Source organism: Pleuronectes platessa, chromosome 2 (genome assembly GCF_947347685.1).
Source record: "Pleuronectes platessa chromosome 2, fPlePla1.1, whole genome shotgun sequence".
NCBI classification, from domain to species: Eukaryota; Metazoa; Chordata; class Actinopteri; order Pleuronectiformes; family Pleuronectidae; genus Pleuronectes; species Pleuronectes platessa.
In genome coordinates, this window is record NC_070627.1 from 18131577 (window position 1) to 18153485 (window position 21909).

Consider the following 21909-nt stretch of genomic DNA (forward strand, 5'->3'; position numbering starts at 1 on the left):
GAGTTTCTATGGTTACAGAGACGCACTGTCTCTAACTTTCTCATTATTCCCACTTACATGTGTTCAAACAACATTTTTTATTTTCGCATTATAGAGCTTTGCCAAGCCACTCATGTCTCTTAAATCTCGCTGGAGATGAATCAAATTAAATCAAACTTCTTAAATGTTGTACCTTTCATACAAAACTGCAATACAATGTGCTTAACAGCATAATCCAAATACAGCAATATCATTGAAAATTTTAAATCATGCGTGAGTTTAATTCACCTCTTATTAATCAGACTTTGGATTAATATCTGAATTTAGCTGCCGAAGTGTCAGATGATGAAGTGCTTGTTTGACCTTGATGATGGCTCATTCGCCTGCAGCCTATATATCACCAATTTAGGCCACATATTTTCTTAATGTCCTCTCATCATCCATCTAGTTTTATCCTGTTGTTGACATGCATTTGGTTTTAGTAGCACCCCAGACTAACTCTAGACTTAATCCAAGAGGTTGGGTGGTGTAGAAATGCAGGAAAAGTATCTTCCCCATAGCCGAATAATAAGGCAGCCAATAAAAAGGAAATAAAAAGGACAGTGATAAATGAGCGGAGGTTATTCAGGGTAAATTAAAGTTTTTTTAACATCATAGATTCATCATAGCTTTCATAAAACTGTGCTGCATTACCCAGCACTCATCTCGCTTTCTCTTATAAACATATTACCCTGCTAGTTTCCCCACTGCTTTCTTTATGTCTCCTCTCCTCTCCTCTCCTCTCCTCTCCTCTCCTCTCCTCTCCTCTCATCTCATCTCCTCTCCTCTCCTCTCCTCGCCTCTCCTCCCCTCCTCATTCCTCATTAACTCCCCATCACCATCCACTTGTTCCTTTCATTTCGTCTCACCAGCGATGCTTTTTCATTCAAGAGATGTGAGGAGTGCCTCCATTCTACAATCAATCCTTGCATAAATGTCCTTGAGGAAAACACCCAGCCTCTTTCTGCTTTTTCTTAAGTGACGAATTGTCACTGCTCAATGAAAATCTCATATTTTCAAAATATCAATATTGCAGCACTTTCTTTTTATCATCTCGATAAAGTATTTATTATCAAAAGGAACCTGAACAAGGTTGTAACCTGAGAATTTGTAAAAAAATATGTTAAAACATATATCCATCAATACATAATGATGGTGTATATGTTTTCCAGCGACAGGCAACCACGTTTGGTTGTGTAACCTCTGTACCCGCGTCACATTAAAAGCAGAAAGTGTGGGTTGTATTTGCAGATTTCATAAAGCTCAGTTCACTGCATTAGGCAAATCAGCAATATGGAAACTGATATAAGTGACATGGTAACTCTGGGTTACATGCATGTTTCATGTGAGTCCCTCTATCATATTGGAGTTTCGGGGGTAAACAGTGTTGAAGCCAAATTCAATACAATTGAAGTTAATGGTGACCGCTTCTTCACATGTAAAAAAACAAGACAAAAATAACATTAGATGCCTCCATACTGCTCCTGTGGTGTCATGCAAGTGTCCAAGAAGTCTTCCCTACATCAATGAAGATGTAATTTGAATCCAGGGATTTCTTTTGTCACTCTCTTTAACATTGTGTGATTGGTTGTTTTTAACATTTTCAATGTTATCCCAGGAGATAATTCATCTTGATCTAGAAAAATCGGGCACATATGTGATCCAGGGCAAATTCAACCGTAAACATAGTGGAAACAACAAATGTCCACAATACACTTCCTGAAAGAAGAGCTACTCTTTTGACCTGCATTAGATTTCACAGGTGAACCTAATACCCTGCAGTGGTTCCTTATTGTGTGTGCTGTATGTACAGAATCCAATGATGAAACTTGTGTTAAACCTGCACATTTAGCTAAATGTGTTCTGCTCCGTCTCAGTTGTGTCTTTTCTATTCTCACCTACTCCCTGATTCTGCAGGTGAAAGATAACCAGTTCACTTCTACACCCTGTTGAGTTGTGCTGCGTTGGGTGCGAGCAAGAGGTGAAGCACAGAGCCTGGGCTCTATGTATACAGTGTATTCTACACCCACAAACTGTCCTCCTCGAACCGGAGAAACACGCCCTCGATGTTGACCTTTGACCCTTGATGCACACATGCATTCCATAGTCTTCTCAGCATTTACATTTCCAGGGAATACTGTGTTGGCAACAGTATTCAAATGGATGGTATAATGTGGTCCTATAGTTTCTTGGCTGCAGGCACAACAGTTTCTATAAGATTCTTCCAGCATCAGCCACGGTTCCTTTACAAGACACGATTTCCAAATAGGCATGTCATGTCCCAGCGATGCATAATAGATACAATACAGTGTGTATAAATACCTCAGTCAAGTAAAAAATGGATGAGCTCCCAAAGTTTTACTTATTAGCCCCCGGCCGCTTTTTAATGCTGACGTACTCTTTCCCAAGTAAAGAATCTCATCAGCGGAATTTGCATGTCTTGAAACGCCTCTTCAAAAAGAACCAGTCATCCCCAGATATTTATCATCCTTTTCTCAGCTCGCACTCAGAGAGCTGAGGAGCCTCCTGCAGGTTAGAGGGAACGAGCTAATTATTGTGGTTTGTGTCAGATCTCAAATAAATATGGTCGGTGTGTCTGTCTAACTGGCGCGTGCTTCTTCTGTCTCCCGGAGCGAGAGGAACTCCGTTACACTCTCGTCTATTTCTGATCTAATCTCCGAGGACTTTATCTCCCTCGCTCTCTCTTTCCAACTCCCTCTCTGTTTTTTCTTCCGCTCTTCTTTTTGTTACATTCAATTGTGTCTTACAACCCAGCTCTCTTGATTTCTCAAAGTCCCTTGTGCACAGCGGCGGCATACACACCTAAATCCTGCCTCTGCGGGTCTCAGATCTTTTCATAACCTCATTTACATAAGAGAAGTTGTGTTTCAGGAAGTTAGTTTGAAACCCCTTTAGTGTTGCCTCTCCCTTTGAAATGTATTATGTAACACCCAATGCAAATATGGTGACACATTTCAAATATTTCATGTTTCAGCCATAGTTGTTATAATGCCCTGGTGAAAAGCTGACTCGCATCCTTACAGGGATGTGAAGTAGAACTCTCATCTAATTGAAAATTCAATTATTATTGTAACATCCTTGTGACATTTTAGAGCAGTCTATTTTAATTGATCAAACATGTCTCTCTTTGCTCTGCAAAAAGCACTGACATCAAATTATGAGAGTCTTCTCTCAAGCTTTATTCCTAGTCAGAGGTTTAAATGTTAATATAAAAGGACTGTTTTTTACAGTAATTACCATTCCTGCAATCCTGCAAAAATACTCTCTTAAAAACCATCTGCTGAGTGAATAAACTTTTCTTCGACCTGGTTGAGATCATCCATGCAAGTTTTGTTGTATTGTAGAGGAGCGCTTCGCTTTGGGTGAGGTTTGTTTCCACATGTAGGGCAGAGCCGTTGTTGTCTTGGGGCTGGTGTGTGGGAAGGCATATGCTGTTGGGGCTGTTTTTGACACGGGGTAATAAAGCAGTCACTTTGATGAGGTTTTGTTTCAGCAGACCTAGTTTTTAATACACTCAGGTTGAGCGCCTGCTTGCTGCTGGGTTGGTGTGTGAAGCTTCAGACAAAGCTGCATTTCGTCCCCACCCATCTCCTATGTCTATACTGTGGGCTATATGTATGTGAGTGTACATTGTGAGTTGACATAGGGAATAAATTGGTACTTCAACGCACTCTAAATTCTTCATAAAAGCCATTATTTAGAAAAATTGCTCGAGGCTTGTGGAGCAAAAACAAATAAAGGTCAGTCAGTAACACAGCCCTGAAAAAAAACACATTGAGGGGGATGACATTACCTGTAGCCATACGCGAGCAGCCCACATGGTAAATAAAGCATAATGTTCACTTCCACAGCACTTTATCATTGTTGTGTATATACATTATTATTACAGACATCAGATCTATTCTGCTACTCAGTTTCTACGCATACCTGAATACTTACATACTCTAATTCATACCCATCATTCCCTCTATGCCAAACTCAGCACTAAAGGCCTGATGTGGATAAAGTCAAGGCTGCAAGATGTTTGAATGGAAAATCCCCCAAAGTGTTGATTTAAGGCAACTTAACATTTAGAAGAGACAGCAAATTGGAAGAATATTGGAAATGCATTAGGGTATCGACTTTACTGGGGAGCAGGGGAGAAAGAAAAAGTAAAAAAATAAGAAAGTATATCAAACAGATTCAATTTACCCTGTTCATTTTTCCAGCTGTTGTATTATAAATATAAAATTGAAAGACAATCATCATTTATATGTATTTATATGTCCAGACTGTATTTATCATGGATTTCAAAATGCATTTTATCATTCCAAAATGTTAGCACATTCATAGATTGTGTATAAAGATGGGTGACGCGTCTCCACTTCCTCCCACTATTCAGAAATTAAGCCAAAATACTGTGAACATTGCCATCTTGTGCATGTGGAGCCAGAGGATATGGATCCCTATTGTCAAGGTCCCATTGACACATGCGCTCGACCACGCCCATGACCCACAGGTTAACACTGGGAATAAGGAAGAGGGCCTGCCTGACCACAGCATTCTGTCTCACAAAGTTACTGTAGGAGCTTATTGTGGAAATGATCCTGATATTTAACTACATCACCATAGCAACACAGTTTGCCCATGCATTATCTTCTGAAGAATTGGAAGTTTCCTCAGCAGTTATCTTTCCAAAGAGATAACACCACCACTCTGAGAAAACCTTGAGGGCCAAACGGCAATAATTCACTGCACCTCAAGCTGAAAATGACCTGCTCCCTTGAGATATAAAGAAAATATACTGTATTCGATTCAGATTGAGACATTTGTGATACCCTAAAGAAAACATGATTTATTGTGAGTGGCAGTTTCAATATTCTCTCCATTAGAAGTAATTAGATTAGATGTGTACTTTTAGAGATAGAGTCTATGTACTTCTGGTCACAGTCAAGAACTAGGTAACAGAATCAATGCTGCACAACAAGGATCAGATTCTTCAGAAAATCTATAAAAACATCAATGAAACAACCCTGCTTTATTAAAAAGTACAAATATTAGTTTTACATGCAATAACAGTGCATGAATCCAAATGTTGTTCTTACAAATTTACATTATTACGTTTTAGATTTGATCACTGCAATAAGTGTGGACTTGCAAAAAGCAAATTAAACCGGCTGTGGTCTAAAAATACATGTGTTGACTGAGTGAATGTTGGGAAATAAAGAGCAGCGGCACAGGGATGAAAGCAATTCGAGGCTACGTTTAACATAAGAGATAATGGAGAGACCATTAAGAGGGATAACACGCAGCCGCCAGATAAACAGGAGGTGGAAATGACAGAGACAGAGAGGAGGCAGCGGCGCGTGACATATCTGGGCTGATTCATTTTGGCCCGGAAAAAAGCTGAACTAAATTAGCAAAGAGAGCATATTGATATAATTGGTGGAGTGCTTGCATGTTCTGGTGGTAATGTTTTCACATAGAGTCCACATTGACTTAACACACACAGACACACACACACACACACAAACACACACACACACAAAATCTGAAAGATAGAAATGTCAAATGTACAATTGAGAACATTGCTGTTGTTCTAATGAGTGAGGTTATTAAAATGAACCAGGAGACTCAAATGTTCAACCTCAGTGTCATGACTCATTCCACAGATGCACATGCGGGTTTGGAGGGATCAGAAATAATGTTCAAATTCTAGAAAGTGGGATATTGACTCCCTGAGTGAATCCCCTACAGCCCACAGCCTCATCTTTTTGCAGCTTTGCTTTGTGTCATCCAAGAAAAATCTTTAATTTGCGTCTCCAGCGTGGTGACATACAGGTGGGCGGCTGGTTTTAAAAATGTCTCTGACATTTACCCGTTTGCTTATAAGTGGGTTTTCAAAAGACCCAAGTCAGACTTGACACTCGCTCTTTCTGCTCTCTTCTAATTTGTTTGATGAGAAGTGCCGAGCTGGCAGCTTCGAATGTAAAAATATAAGAGAGGAAAGGTCAGGTCTCACACTTTCTTTATTAGAATTAATGTGTAATTTTTAGAAGATGTTAAAAATATAGCAACCACCTTTACAGTTACTGTTTTCTTGATAAAAGAAAGAGGAAAATCTATCTTCCATCTCCTCTGTTCTGGAGAAACTGCCTGCCAGTACATCAGCTCTCACTCATATGTAGCAGTCATATATGAAACAGTACAAAGAGAGAATTCTCAAAATAACAATGTCCACTTAAATTAGGAATCATTTTTTTATATAACGTTGTGTCCAAGATGTCCAAGATTCTTTCCTTGGGTCATTGTGATTTCCACATTCTAAGACAAATTGCCATCAACTAAATAATTGCGATAAGAAAGTGAAGTTCAGATACTAATGTAACTTAAACTCACCAAAGCTCACTTCTGGAATTTTTTGTTTGTTTTTTAGTTGAGGTCTCTTAAGTCTTCAACTAGTTTTCACTCTTATATTTTCTTCTGTTTCTACACAAGTACTGTTAAATCTCACCGTGACCCTACTTGTTCAAGGACTCACCTGTTCTGCTGAGCGGTGACATTTAGCCTGCAAATGTCAAAGGCAGATGGGATATGGTGTTCCTTACAAGCACATTGAATAAGCTGCAAATTACCAAATATAAAGAGAGCGACACGACACACTGTTGAAAAATGCTCTGTCGTCTCCAAATATCAAAAGGAAGTTTTCATACTTTCGGGAACAATGTCATATGTTTGAGGTTTGTGTTTTGTTTGTAAAATGGCGAGCACCTCTCCCACATTGTGAAGCTGGACATATAATAGAAGATAACGATGCTACTTTGAACTGCAAAAAGCAAACAACCGCATACTAGTAGAGAAAGAGCTAGACATTGTTCTCATAGATTTTGGCTGTACAGCAATCTACAACATTTCTGATGTGCAATGTGGCCCAAGATGCTTGATGACTCACATTAAGACAATAAAATGGAGCAGAAATAAATTGGTCTTTCTGTGTTATATCTGCTAATGCTACCTTTGAGAGCTGTACTGGTGGGTTGGTGAATGGAAAGGGTCCAACGATGTATTTGAAAAAAAGGCTCAGTAAATAAAACTGAACAAAGCACCCGATTAGTACAGAATACATTCCTGATACATTTTTGCTCATTAGCTTGACAAACTGAAAGATGCATTTGCAAACCCCATTTGCTCTGCTGGAGCTTTTGGGTTTGCAATATTTCCGTTTCAGGGCAACATTACTTTTAAAGTCAATGTGCAAGTCACTGCACTCATTTGTTAATTTAATTGTCTTGCTTTCAAACCAGCAATCCAATCATACTTTTCAATTTAGCTCAAACTCATTGGAACAACACTTCTGCGTGGAGCCTAGGACACTTCAATCACAAGCATTTCAACAATAACAGAACTAGAGCTACGGCTGTTTGTAACCTGTAAAATACAATAAAAAAAATACAAGATCTCACTACTGCATGTTTTTCTTTTTTATTAGTATCTTGTCTTGTGTTTATGATTGCTTTGAAAGAGAGACAGAGAGAGAATGGAACATAGGGCAAGAGAATAGATTAAAATAGATTGAGTCTGATGAAAGAACATGGCTGAAGATTTATGTCAGTAGAAACTGTGGAAGAAAATGAAACAAGAAAGAAACTGAAAGGAGAATCAGAGAAGCCAGCAGACTTTGGTGTCTTGAATCAGGGCTCTCATGTCACTGAACAAAACAAACAAACACAGGAAGGGTAATAGTGTTTGTTGCACAGGAGCCCCTGGCAGGTTTTCTGAAAATGTCAAGGATGCATGATGGAAGTGTAACACGCACACACACGAAACACAGGTGTCGGTCAGGAGGACAACATATTCATAGAAAGCGCATTAAAATATTGTCACAGCCCAGGAAGAGAGAAAAAAAGATGGATTGGGTAAGTCAAGAGGAAAATACAAGAAAGTCAGAAAGCAAAGAAAATCGTATTGGAAGGAATTCAGAACCTACACACAACCTCATGTGTGATGTCAGTCAGTCAGACAGAGCCAGAGACTGAATATAATTCACATGTGAGCTGAGCCAAGAATCTGAGAGGCTGGAAAGCTCTTTCAGCCTCGGTCTGCGTTAGCTGGGCTCTCATCCATCATATCTTACATACTTTAAAATGGTAAAATGGCAAAATGGTAAAATGGTAAGATAGACCCATGTACACATTTTCTAAATAATACTGCTTGGGCCAGAATGTTTAAATACAAACTGCACCACATGAAACAACTTACAGATACTATTTCAGACAATATTTACTGAAAAGTATGAAGGAGTCATATGGTTAAACGTATTGTTCCCCCTTCAGCGTGTCATTCTTTTCCTGCATGAGCATGTTTCACAGATTGACAGAGTCTGCAGGGCGAAGTGGGACGGAGCGGAGGAAGAGCAGCTAGTGTGAAAGAGATCGCTGACAATTACCTCTTTGGTTTTTTTTCCTTCTCACATCACACAACCCTACAATGTTGTACCCCCAGCCTTTCATTGAAAATCAATACTGCAGCCATTACTCAAACTTCAGGCTCAGAAGATTCCTCTGAAAGTGATCTGGTATATAGGTCACCTACTGAAATGACGGCTGCTGACAATAACTGTCAGAATTGATAGTAGCTAAAAAACTATCAGTCTGGGAATTAATGATCACATTCAATAAACAGAGAAATCCACATTTTGATGTAGAGATCAAATCTGACAAAATAAGCTTATCCTTCATTTTTTTTTTTTGCTGTGGTATAAAAAGTGTGAGGTTTAACATGTCGTCACAAAGCAGGAGGTGTGGCAGGTGTTTAGAGGCCAGAGAGAGAGATTCAGTAAACACACAGACATGCTTGTAATCAGGCTGCCATTGTTTGAGAGATCAACAATTTTCTGCACTGAAATGTCTCCTATAACCGACTGAGGAGCCAAGTGGGACTATTGATTTAAACATCTGTATCAACACCGCAAGGTCTTCATCATAGCACTGTATTCTAGCTTACCCTTTCCCTTTACTGGACTTTATAAAGGTTACGAGTATAAAACTGTGCAGATAAACAATAGAAACGTTGCATTATGGAATATAAAGGACTGGGTACAACAATGTTTGTGTTAATCCTTCATTTTTGATAAAAACTCTAAAGTTTGTTTTGTTGCACTTGTTAGGGTGAGTCAACAAAATCTTGCCTATTAGTATCTTGGGTTTTGTTGCCCTCCAACAAAGTGTAGCACCACCTGTGCACCAATTATTGAGCACAGAGGAAGAATCATCTTGGATGCCATTAATAAAAACACAAAGAACAAGTGCAGTTTCTTTGGTACTTTAATATAAAGTCTTTGCGTACCCATGAAACACATCCTAGCCGAGCCGACCACTGTGAGGTTATGATGGAAATCTTTCTTTCCTCGGGTCCAAACTTTGTTGAGTTCCCTGTTTTATTTTGAAAATTCACTACATGTATCTTGCCTTGATTTTACTTCCTCTGTGTTTGTGATCACATGTTTACACCTGTGTGTGCTCCCCCTGCCTGTTCACTTCCCATGTGCTCCCTTGTGTTTCCCTGAGGCTTTTTCTCTTTGGATTACACCTGCATACCTGTCTGCCAGCCAAAGCATCTGTTAGCCTGTTTATTCTCATTAAAATACCTCCCCTTCCTTGATGTGTCTTTGTGTCCTGAATCCTTAAACCATAATATTATGAACCGTGGACCCAGCAGGTTGTTTTCTTTGAAGATCGACACTATGATTTCGTTTATACCTTTTTTTTGGTGCTGTTTTCATGTCTACATAAATGTGTTATGATCTGCATTTGTCATTAAGTGCTTTATGAATGAATGGACACACTGGATTTCCAGCCCGTCTCCTAGTGTGCTGCACTTCAGTCGGCTAGCCTCCGTCATGCTAGCCTTCAGCATGCTGGTCACCAGTGTAGGCCTGATCCTGAGCACTTTCTTTGGGAGCTTGTTTGGAGTCAGCCGGTAACCCAGAGCCTCCACTGCCGAGCTAGTCACAACCCCCACTAGGAGCTTCATTTGTCTGTCCGCCTTATTCTGCGTAATTCTAATAACCAATATCCTTTTCTTTCTTTGAATAGTCATCTTATTTTTAACCCAAACTATGACATTTCCTTGAAACAAAATATCCCTGAACCTAAGTAGTCAATGACCATAAGCTGACTTCAGAACAAAACTATCATTAGACCGATGTTCTGTGTGTAAATACAGGTTTTTTCCCTCCTCTTGTGCTGAATGTAGGATTGCATCTAAGTTACATTTCCATCTATTAGTGATTTATTTTTTCCCGAGCAACTTGCGAGGTGTCATGCAAGCCTTTGATGGTATGTGCCATGGTGACAAATCTCTGGAAGAGAGAGAGAGGGGGCTCCACAGTCACTTCAAAGAGTCAAGCTTTGCATGTTTCATTTGAATCTGCGATCAGTGGAGGGAAGGTTGGAGGTTGACAGAGGAAGAAAAATGAATGTATTGCGACAAAAACCTGCACACATCGTAACTACAACCTATTTACTTCCTCCTAAATGGTGGAAACGAGCTGCCCAATGACATCAGGGCAGCAGAAAGTCTACACGTCTTCCACCGCAGACTAAAGAAACATCTCTTCCGACTAAACCATGGATAAAAGAAAATATATACATATATATATAAAAAAAAGAGCAGCACTTATGTAGCACTTAAAAGGCACTTGAATAAAGCACCTGGTAGTTTGGCTTTCTCGAAGAAAATTGTACTTTCTCGATTCTTGTTGTTCTGGGTTTGTACCCTCATGGTTAAATGCACTTATTGTTAGATGATTTGGATAAAAGCATCAGCTTAATAAGCTTAAACCAGAGTTCTGTGAATATAACAAAATAAGGTTCTAAAAAAGAATCTTAAACAGCTCTGTGCCGTTTCTAATGTAATAATTTCAATTACCAGAGTGAAGGCAAGTATTTGAGCTTTGAGATTGCGTTTGAACTGTGCAACATATGTATGGCGTAAAGTCAAAGTGAAAATGAAATAATTGAGCTTAAAAGTGCCATTTCTCCAGGATTATCTTAGTCTCCTCAGGTCTCTATGATAGTGAAATGTCATTATATCTAACAATTGTTTCTCTCTTTATTTTCCAGAAACCTGCTGGATAAAGACACATTTTCCAAGTCAGATCCATGTGAGTATGTTGTAGAGGCTGCAGGTGTTGTAGTTTGTGCTCTTCTGTCATCTCTTCATCATCTCCCGCTCGATTAGTTTTTTAGTTTTTGTGGATTTTTGTTTTTTGGGCCATGTTGCGCTGCGATTTGGGAAATCTATGTTTTGCTCAGAGGGCCGTGCATGTTTGTTCACTGAACTGAGGCTCTTACACTGATTTCCCATTTGCAATCTTCCTGCTGTCCTCTGATCTCTCTCGCTCACTACCCTCTCATTTTCAGATTTTCTGGCAATTCTTTCTCTTTTTTTGTAATACTTTATCTCTATGTTTCCCGTATTTTTTCACAGTATGCGTGCTCTATACTCAAGGTGTGGAAACCAAACAGTGGAGAGAGGTGAGTGCCCTCTACACGTGCACACACACACGCACACACACAAACAAACACACACACACACGCACACATACACAGCTACAACGAGCACATGGTGAGCACAGCAAGAACTTAATTGGATGTCCTTTCATCTTTTTTTATCCGGTTGCAACTGTGTGTGTGTGTGTGTGTGGGTCTGTGTGTGTGTGTGTGTGTGTGTGTGAGTGAGTGTGTGAATGTGTGTGTGTATGTCTGAGCCTCTAGTTAAGACGAATTTTCACTGTGAAACATGCAGTTGTTGGCTTTAAGACTTCATTAAAGCTGTTCAACTATCAGTTGTCTGGAAATGCCAGGAAATATTCACTAATTAGAGACTTCAACCAACAAAGGAAACCCCCCACAGTGTAATGATCAATACGTAGGCTTTTTGGAGACTAAGCGGCACACAGGGGAGGCATTCAACCAGCTCTTACTGTGTCTTGTTTGGTTTAGTGCATGAAGTCGAATACTGTCCATGTTCTCTGTTAAAAACATTACCATTCTGTTGGTTCATCCATTAGATTTCTCTCAAGGTAAAATAAACCTTAAAGGATTTCCTGTGACTTAAGGAACTAATACAAATACTAATATAGAAGAAATCTGTATCTTTTCTAAACATTAATGTCTTCTCCAACTGTGAGTAGTCGTTAAAACAACTTAAAGTGGGTTAGGAGTTAGGGGTTAGATTTTTAATTAGTTAACATGCCCCCCCTCGTGCATTTTTATATGACAGGAGACATATTTTGAGCGAAATAAGTATTCAACCTCATGGCTGAGTCTCTCCACCTTAAGGGAACCTTCACGCATATGCAAATGCAGGTGAATAATGCGGGTCAAAGTTCACCAAAGCTGAACTTTATGCAGAGCCGATTTGCCTCGCCACAGGAAGGGAATGTATTATTCGCCTCCTTGCTCGCACAGATCACACGTGAACAGGAGGTGAAGGGTAGCAACTGTTGGGGGGGGGGAGGGGGGCATATCAGCATATTAATGTCTATGAAATGAGGAAGGAATGTGTAGTTACATTTAAGCCAAACTTTTCATGACTGGCCTTTTGAATATGTAATTTTGAATTAAAATGAACAGATCTTCCCCCAGGAGTCATTGCAAATGTTGTCAAACAAAGCACATAATGAAAACCTTTACTCAACCTTCACCTTGTCAACAAATCCCTTTACAGAACGAAACCAACCACTCTTATAGAAAAGCCACTTGTAGGTCCCACAATGTCGAATATGAGATTTCCTCGTCTAATTTGTCTATAAGGCTGGTCTAAGAGATAAGTGGATGCTGCGAAAGCATCAAAGCGGTCAATGAAACACAGAAACAAATGCCCACAGCTCATATTCGGAGACAGAGCTTTTAAAAGAGCCATCATAGAATTGCCCTCCGGGGACAAATCAAGTTATTTTGAATTGAATTGAATCAGCGCTTGTTTGATGTGACAGTCACCACCCTCAACCATGTGATTTTAGTGTCCATGTGGGTGATTCTGTGAATAAATGGAGCTTTGAACACAAAAACACACACACACACACACACACACACACACACACACACACACACACACAGTCATATGAACACAAACATTTGAAACATCAAACAAAATACAACACAAACTAGAAAATATCCCACTCTAGGGCTGTGCTGGGGAAATGCATATACTCTGTACATATGCATAAGTACATGCAGCTTCCCATAACAGAATTTAGACATATTTAAAATATCTGGGGTCAGCCCTTATGTTTGGTGCAAAATGTCAGTGCATGAGAGTCTCCACATATGTTATTTTTAAAGACCTGGTTCACTTTGAATGTGTTGTTGATCATAATTTAATGTAAATCATTATATACTCATAGTTATATAGATGACCCTCCTCTGTTACTTGTGCTTCATTATTACAAAACAGATGGCTATGTGGGCTTTTCTTAAAATGTATCAGAGGGACCACAGTGACTCTGTTGTGACTGTGTTTGTGAGAAACTGTGCATATGTGTATGTGCCTCCTGCATAGTCGTATGCATATGTAAAGATGATGGTATATATAACACTATATATTAAGACACCCACATGGTGGGAAGGCAGGCTGTTAATCAAATCAGCATAATGAGTGTCTCACATTTATTCTAAAGCCAAATTTCAATAAGTTCCACCATATCGACAGATTTCCTTCCAACAAATCATTAAAACTCTCCTCCTCCATCATGTTGTTGAGGGGGGATGGATATTGATGTGACTCCAGGTGACACTGTGGGAGCAGGCCATGCAAAGCCGAGCAGGTGACTCACCGGGGACCTTGAGACTTCAAACAATTTCTTGACAGGAGCACTTAGCACTGCGGTCAGGCCTGGGTCACATAACATGCCGTTTTCCTCTTCATGCCCTTTTTTTGTTGTGGAAGCCATCTTGTCTGTCATGGATGTATGTCGTTTTTAGTGTTTTTGTTTTTTTTAATAATCTGTGTTAGATCATAAACCTTAGTCATAAGGGTCCTCTTCCTCTCCTTGTTACGTGCGCTCAGTCTCTCCTCTAAAGTAAAGATCTGTTTTTCTTCACTTGGTTGGAAAATACTTTGAGGCTGATTTTAAGCTTGTGTTGCTTGGATGTTTCATTTCTTTTTTCTAGAAGTTATTTTCAGGAGTTCTTTAAGTGTAAAATATGCCGCATATCCACAGTGCAGTGCCGAAAACATGTCTCAGTCTTTTGTTCTAGTACTTGAACAACTTTTCTCAGCATCATGCTTAATACTTGATTTGTTGCTCCATTTAACCCACAGTAAAGACTAGGGTGAAAGGGATATAGGGAATTTAACAGGAACTATGTAATTACTAAAATTCCTTGCAAACTTAACCTGGTGGTTTGTAATATGTAATGGACAGAAACTGATTAAAAAATCCTCAACACTCACCATTTTAATTAAAAAGAGAAGCACTAATGAAACTAGGGGAGGAATCGTAACAAAGCCCTGTAATCTTGGAACTCAGTTACAGCTAATTATTAGCCCGCTTAAAAATAGTAGAGTACAATTTTATCTATATTACCCAATTTCAAAATTCACAAGTTTGCCTCAAGGAACTTAATCTGTAGAGCATTAGAACATCGTCCGTCTGCACACCCTCAAATGAGACGAGGTAAAATAACCAAAAGATACAGATTAAGTTTGTTACTGTAGGTTTTTGTAAGAAGCATTTAACGTCACATCTCAGCGTTGAGGATTTTTCTGTTAAGTCCAAACCAAATAACAGGTGTGAAGTCCAGGCCAGCGGACTAAAAAAAGAGTAAGTCTAGGTCTGGATCAAAATGAACAATGTTTCAGTTCATATAAAGTATGAAAGTTTGGACTTTCTGACCAATTGCAGGAAGACAGCATTAAACAATAGAAGAAGAAGAATGAGTGGAAGCTTAACCGGTCACTTCAGAAAACAAAGTACCCAGACTGATGTTGGTCGCCTGATGTTGGTGATGCCGGTCTCAACACCAGTATCCTATTACAATGGCAACTTTCTCCATTCAAATAGAAAACAAGGTGACAACGTGCAGACGGCCAAAAAACCACAGTGTTGACAACAGTTGACAATAGTCTTTATTCTTCTCCATAAATTTGAATGATCAACTGATCAAATGTATCAAAGACATGAACCTTGGTTTTTAAGACCTTGATCCAGACTTTCATGTGTCCGTCTTTTATATCAAATCATAATGTGAGGGATTATTATGGCCTCAGAGCACAACAATGGTCCTGGGGACTTAAAACAGACCTCATTCATTTCACCTCCATGTTTAATTGCAGCACAAAGCCGCAGCTCACAGCCAAGGTAAAATAAGAAAAATCACATTTTGGAAAACAGCCGCATGAGTAGTGCACTGCTGTGGTACGAGAGTGGAGTATTGTTACGAGAGGAGAAAATGGTGAAAAGCTGTGATTAGATATATGACGCTTTAGAGAATGAGAGAGGGAGATGGCAAATTTACAGTTGCTTGAGGGAGATGTGACATGGTTGACCTTTTCCCTCTTTCTTCCAATTTACTTTTAAGTGCATGCTGCCATCTCTCTCTTTCTGTCTCTCTCTCTCTCTCCCTCTCTCTCTCTCTCTCTCTCTCTCTCTCTCTCTCTGGTGCATCTGTTTGTTTCTATGCATCATATATAATGTGTTCACAATCACAACTCTGGCTCAAAGCTCTACCAAACTTTGGGAATCATTGTCCCATGAAGCCACACAACTTGTGTGTGTAAGATAGAGGATTCCAGCTGGTTGTGCGGCTTTCTCTCCTCCAGCGACCCCCACAGTAACCTCAATGCTCTATCTGTCATGGGGGATTTTCAGTGTTCATCTGGTTTCTCTCTTTTTTTATCTTATTAAAGCACCCCAGTGCATAAAAAAAATGTACTCCAAATTCACACAACCATCATATACTTCTCTTTGAGAACACTAGACTCCACCGAGCTCATTATATCAGCACTGTGTCACCATCTACTGAACATGGTGCAAGGAGGATAACACTCCATGTTAACCAGAGAACGATACAGGACACTCAGATGACACAAATCCCCGGCTCTGGTTCCCTGATTCTCCAGGGAAGAAGATAATTAAATCTTTTGTCAAGTTTGGAACAAAAAACCCACAAAGGTAATGAAGGATTAGACTTGTGTGTTGTCATCACTCTCCTGTGCTCTAGCTTGTATCTAACGCCATGCGCCCGCTGTGTGTGTGTGTGTGTGTGTGTGTGTGTGTGTGTGTGTGTGTGTGTGTGTGTGTGTGTGTGTGTGTAAGTGATCTATTCTGTCTGTGGTTTAAGGATATGTTCACATTTCAGTATGTGACACTATTGGTCTCTATTGTATCTTTTATAAGCCTGAAGGGTTCCGTTTTTCCATATGTTCAATGTGTGTGTAGTGGTGTGTGTGTGTGTGTGTGTGTAGATGTTGAGGGTGGAGGTCAGAGACTTTATGCCAGCTTCTCATTAGCAGGCTCCAGCATCCCAGCAGTATCTAATGAACTCTGCAGCACAGTATTGTCTCCTCCACTCAGCAGGGAAATCACATTATGGAGCTCATCTTTGGCTTCACCCGTCTCTTTTCCGTCGTGTGCTCACAGCTTCATCAACACCTCAGAGTCCTCTCCAAAGCCCGGGTGCACGACACACACGCTAACACCAGTGTCTTTATCACCCTGGCTGGTGCTAAATTGAAGAATAACATTTAAATTCTGTGTAAGAGAGGTCTCAGAGAACATGTTCAGTTCAAGGAGGTGTTCCACATCATGTAACATAACGGTATGGAATAGCATCAAACAAGGTTTTGTTTATGTCGTTTTTTCTACACATATTGAAAAGGCGGGGTTTGCTCTCACATCCACCTACAGTATGTGCCATACACGTTATGGAAAAACAAGATGGACGCCTACTTGAATTGGCTTTTGTGACATTTATGTAAATTGTAGGTAGATTTCCAATGAAATGAAGCATATTTGTGTATGAATGGAATCAAGAGTTAGCACTTTATAGTTACACTTAGTATAGAGTGTAGTTTATTAGAATAATATCCTTATCTACCTCACTGGGAGCTATGTTTCTGTGTTACACCAGACCTCAATCTTTCCATAACATTAATTTAACCAAGGGCTGTCTGAGTCTAAACAGATATACATTTAAGTACCCTTGGAATACATGGGAATAGCAAATCAACCCATACGGTCTAATTACTGTTTTTATTGTCCCTGTTTTACCATGCTAAGTACCTTTGAGTACTTTTTTAAAAGCGCTATACAAATCAAATGTATTATTTGTATTATATGCCACATATCAAATGTTGCCCTTCTATATTTATTCAGCACCTAATGTCATCTGAAGCCATTCTTTATGCTTGTGTGAAACCAGTGTAAAATATCATCCCTGTACAATAAAAAAGTATAGGTTTGAAATCAATCTCTATAGATTTAGATTAGGTATTTGATTAAACACGGTAATTCCAGGGGGGTTTGAATAATTCATGTATATACTGTATGACACATTTTAAACTCTTGATCAGCTTTTCATACAGTAGATGCATGTGCTCCTGCTGCTGCTGCTGTTGCTGCTGGGTCTCTGCCAGCATTTTCTCTGGCACATTTCCCTGCGTTTGGCACTGTGGGAGCTACTATCCCTCTAATTAGGAGGCCTTAATCACTGCCTTTCTCTTCCTCTCCCTTCCCACTCTTTTCCCACTCCCACTCCCCCGCCTTCCCGCCGTACTCCCCCCTTTCTCTCCCAGCCCTCCACGTTAGATTTGCCCTCTTTTTTTTTCACTTCCACTGCTCTACAGTGTATACCTTCTAAGCCATTGCCCCCCTCTCTCTCTCTCCGAGTCCACCCATGTTGATTCTTTGAACATATTGTTCTCATCGTGTCTCTCATCTCTCTGTGGGGTTGATGAGTGAGTTATCCTGCTGTAATTAATGTGGGATGGCAGTGAGGATCAAGGAGGAAACACACCTATGGCTCTCTTTGCACAGCAGCGTGTGAATGCTAATCAGACCTCTGTTACTGTATGTGTTATAAGAGAGAGAATGAAAAAGAGAAAAAGCTGACAACTGCACACTGCATGTGCATGTATTTATCTAAAACTGTTTTTGTTATATTGCTTTTGCTTCCATCATTCCTCTCTGCTCTCCATCTCATTTCTCCCTCCTTCTACAGTTTGGCAGAACGGAGACGATCGACAACACTCTAAATCCAGACTTTGTCAGAAAGTACATCCTGGACTACTTTTTCGAGGAGAAGCAGAACCTTCGCTTTGACTTGTGAGTTGATTTTCTTTGATGTCAGATCATCTTAGTATTTTCTCTCCTGCCCTCTGCTCTCATTCACTATGATGAGGTTTCCTCCTGCTCTGTTCTATGCTGATCGGCAGCTCCAGTAAGCATATGCTGCATTCTATTGTATTATAACACAGTTGTATTATAGTCTGTGTTCTAGTACAAGTCAAAAAACCAAGGAGGGCGTCTTCAGGAAAACCTTTGTCTTGCTTGTTGTCTTGCTCAATAGCAGTTATGCACACAGTATGTATGTATTTTGCACATACAAGCACCATAGCAACCGAATCACTCAGAAATTCTGACCTCCCAATTCAAATGGAACAAATTCTTTACAAGCCCTTCTTATAAAATAATTTGAAAAGTATTCAAAGCTGTAAATAGCTGAATTATCCTATCCTAAACACAAATTGTCACATTTAGAACAAAGCAATAACACACACTCATAAATATCAGTTCCCTAAACATGCCTGATTTAAAAAAGAAAAAAGAACCATGGATTATTTTTGAAGATACCAACGAAAACATCATAAAATCCATATCTTGCATTGTTGAGAACATGGGAAAGAAAATCATAGATCTGCCCTCTGATCCTTTGTTTCCTGACTCACACCACAATCTTCCAGCGTCTCTGGTGGTTATCTGTCCAGTAGTTTTTGCTCAATCCAGTTTACTAACAGTGAAACAAAACAAATAACATAACCTCCCTGGCCGCTGTAACAAAGTTGCATTCAAATATGTCAGCACCAAGGACAGCACCCAGCACTTGATGCACATCATCTGTTGCACATGGTTCTGTTCTGCACCAGCACTGAAACACAGGTAGTCGTGCTCACTGTTTGCACTGTCGCAGCCTCTTTCCCAAGGTAACTCCACACATGGAGAGAGCGCTTCTGTTTCCTTCTTTGTAAATTCAAAGACTTTCTCCTCAGTGAGGATTTCTCAGTCCTCTGTCTGACATACTTTTCAAAATATGTTACCTTCATCCTTTTTTCTATTTTGCATTGACCAACTTACATTAGAAACACTACGGATATGTTCTTCAGCTCTCTCTCCTGGATGCAGTCATTTCCTTTTGACTTTAACCAAGCAAACATGGCCTTAAAACACTTTCTGCAGATTGACTCTTAGTGCCCCTTAACCTCCTTAACTGCAACAACAAATAATATGAATTCAGGCGTGGGTGGTCTCATGTGATCTTTCTTTTCAGTTAATAAATGTCCTTGAATAAACACAAATGATTTAGTATGTGCAGAGTTTAGTCTTCCTCCTGTGTCTTTATTTAGAATACCACCCACTTCCTGTCACGTTCAGACTGATTCATTCTGAGATTACCAGGATCAAATATATAATTGAATCTCATTATATTGCTCCGTTTCAATCACTTTAATTTCTTCATTTTTACATGCAAATCAGTGCAGGCTCAACTGCAACTTTATTATAGAAGAGCTCCCTACTTACAACACTTATTAAGATACTAAGATCTTGTCTTTCCTTTTTTATCATTGCGCATTGAAAAAAACGTAACATTATATTAGAAATTTGATCATCTGTCCTAACTCTCACAGGATACTTCTTCTTTACAGTAAGTTTAAATTTAGCTAATGCAAATATGACCTTAATTATTGCATATTTCCCTTGATTCTGTTTCTCCTTTGTTGTTATTCCACCCAGTTCATATTCTGCTAGATTTCCCTGCCCTAGATGTTTGAGTAACAGTCAAGACATTTTAAAAACAAACAAAAGCCTCTGAAAAGTGTATTGTACTGAGGGTATTTCTTTTCTGCTCCCACTGATGACAAATCCCCAAGTTCAGTTTTAAATCTCTCATTTAAAAGCGCAACAATCACTTAGACAAAAGTCTCCTTAACTGTTTTTTTAATTAAGATGTCTTTGCTGCTTTCCTTTTGTATCCTCCCAGGTATGACATGGACTCCAAAAGTCCAGACCTGTCCAAACACGTGAGTGCACACAGTAATTTCAACCTTAAACCACAGATAAAAGGAAGCCAGTCTGGAGTCATATCTGAATTAGTGGCTTCAGTGACTGTGATATCAGAAAAGAAAATCTCCAACATGATTTGAGATTGGCCAAACCCTTTTATCAGTGGTCTAATGTGAGATTCTGTATGATGTATTTGTGTTGCCTGCTGCACGATTTTACCTTGATGAAATAAAGCAAACCCTTTTTATTGCCTGATCACAGAAGATTCCAAATACTTTTTGTTTTCAATTTAGACTCATCAATGTTGTATGTAATAGAATTAGAATTAGAAACTTTTTTATAACTTTGAATATTTTATTTGTCGTAGTAGTGGCACTACATTAAGGCATTGTGCAATAAGTTGCTGTATAGTCAACCATGTAGAAACACACAATGCTTTTAACCATTAGTTTCCATTTCATGCTGTATTAGATTGAACCCAATTTTATTATCTCACTAGTTAGCTCTTTCCCTCAAGGCTGGAAACTATGGTGACCAAAAGCATTGCCGGTAGTTTGTTATGAAAATAATCCGTTCTGGTGATTATTTGACGAACGTATTTGGATGAGCTGGGTTTGCATTTTTTCATAAATTCTGTGCTTTGGGTTCCCTTTCTGGCAAAGCATGTGTTGTCTTCGCACTCTCATGTTCTCAACTTCAGCAGTGTTAGGAGTGCTAGGTTTTCAGTACAGTGTTGTGTTCTTGGTATATGATGTGCTCTGTTGTTGTTGTTGTTATTGTTGTTGCTGCTGCTGCCCAACCTTTCTGGAAGCCTGCAGAACTCAACGTAGGTCCCAGCCTCTCTCTCACTTCTGACACTGCATGGCTGCTGTCTCACGTTAATGATCCTTCCCTCAGGAGGAGGGATGATGTCACTGATCAGAAATAAGCAACTGAGAGACAGTCCAAGCTCTTCTGTGAAGCTCTCGACTATCATTTTAGTCTCAGAGGACAGCATCTTAAGGAAAGTAGGAAAAAAACCTGGATCTGCATCAAAATGTAACAGATGCTTCCTTGGGTCATGCCCCAGCCGTTCATAAAATGTCATAGTATTTGATTTGGTCGTTGTTGAGTAATCCTGCTGAAAGTCAGACAGAAGGACAAACAATCAGCAAGAAAACATAATGTCCTTGGCGTAGGTTAAGAGATTTGGTCCTCCTTTAGATTTGTCACATGCACTTGTGCCAAGATGGAAATGGTGAGCTTTTCCAGGCTCTTGTGTGTAACATGGAGTGGAATTAGGGGATATCGCACATCAGACACTCACTGAAACGAAAGACACAATAGCCCCATGTTGAATTATTTAGTGCGTGCTGCCTGCCAAAGCTACTTTTGGTTTGGATTGTCCCACATCCCGGCTGAGATTAGTTAAAAAAGAACTAGATCAACACCAAACCTGATTTGCATCAGTTCTTGGTGATACAGAACAATGGTCCACACTAAAAATCTGGATTATAGATGAAAGTGTCTTTTTTTTAAATGTGTTTACATTCATGTCCCAAAGGTTGTGAATCATCTTTTGTTATTTTTCACAATTCTTTAAATCCCTCCATCTTATCACGTTT

At 39.5% G+C, this 21909-nt stretch overlaps 1 protein-coding gene across 1 annotated transcript in view; it reads left to right on the forward strand.

The window, feature by feature from the left end:
- The window catches only part of cpne5b (copine Vb), a 95557-nt gene that overhangs the window by 13244 nt on the left and 60404 nt on the right, over positions 1–21909 (forward strand). Inside the window, exons 2-5 of the mRNA XM_053440550.1 lie at positions 11142–11182; positions 11509–11555; positions 18246–18349; positions 20283–20322. Coding sequence (XP_053296525.1) covers positions 11142–11182; positions 11509–11555; positions 18246–18349; positions 20283–20322 — 232 coding nt within the window. The remainder of the gene's footprint in view (positions 1–11141; positions 11183–11508; positions 11556–18245; positions 18350–20282; positions 20323–21909) is intronic.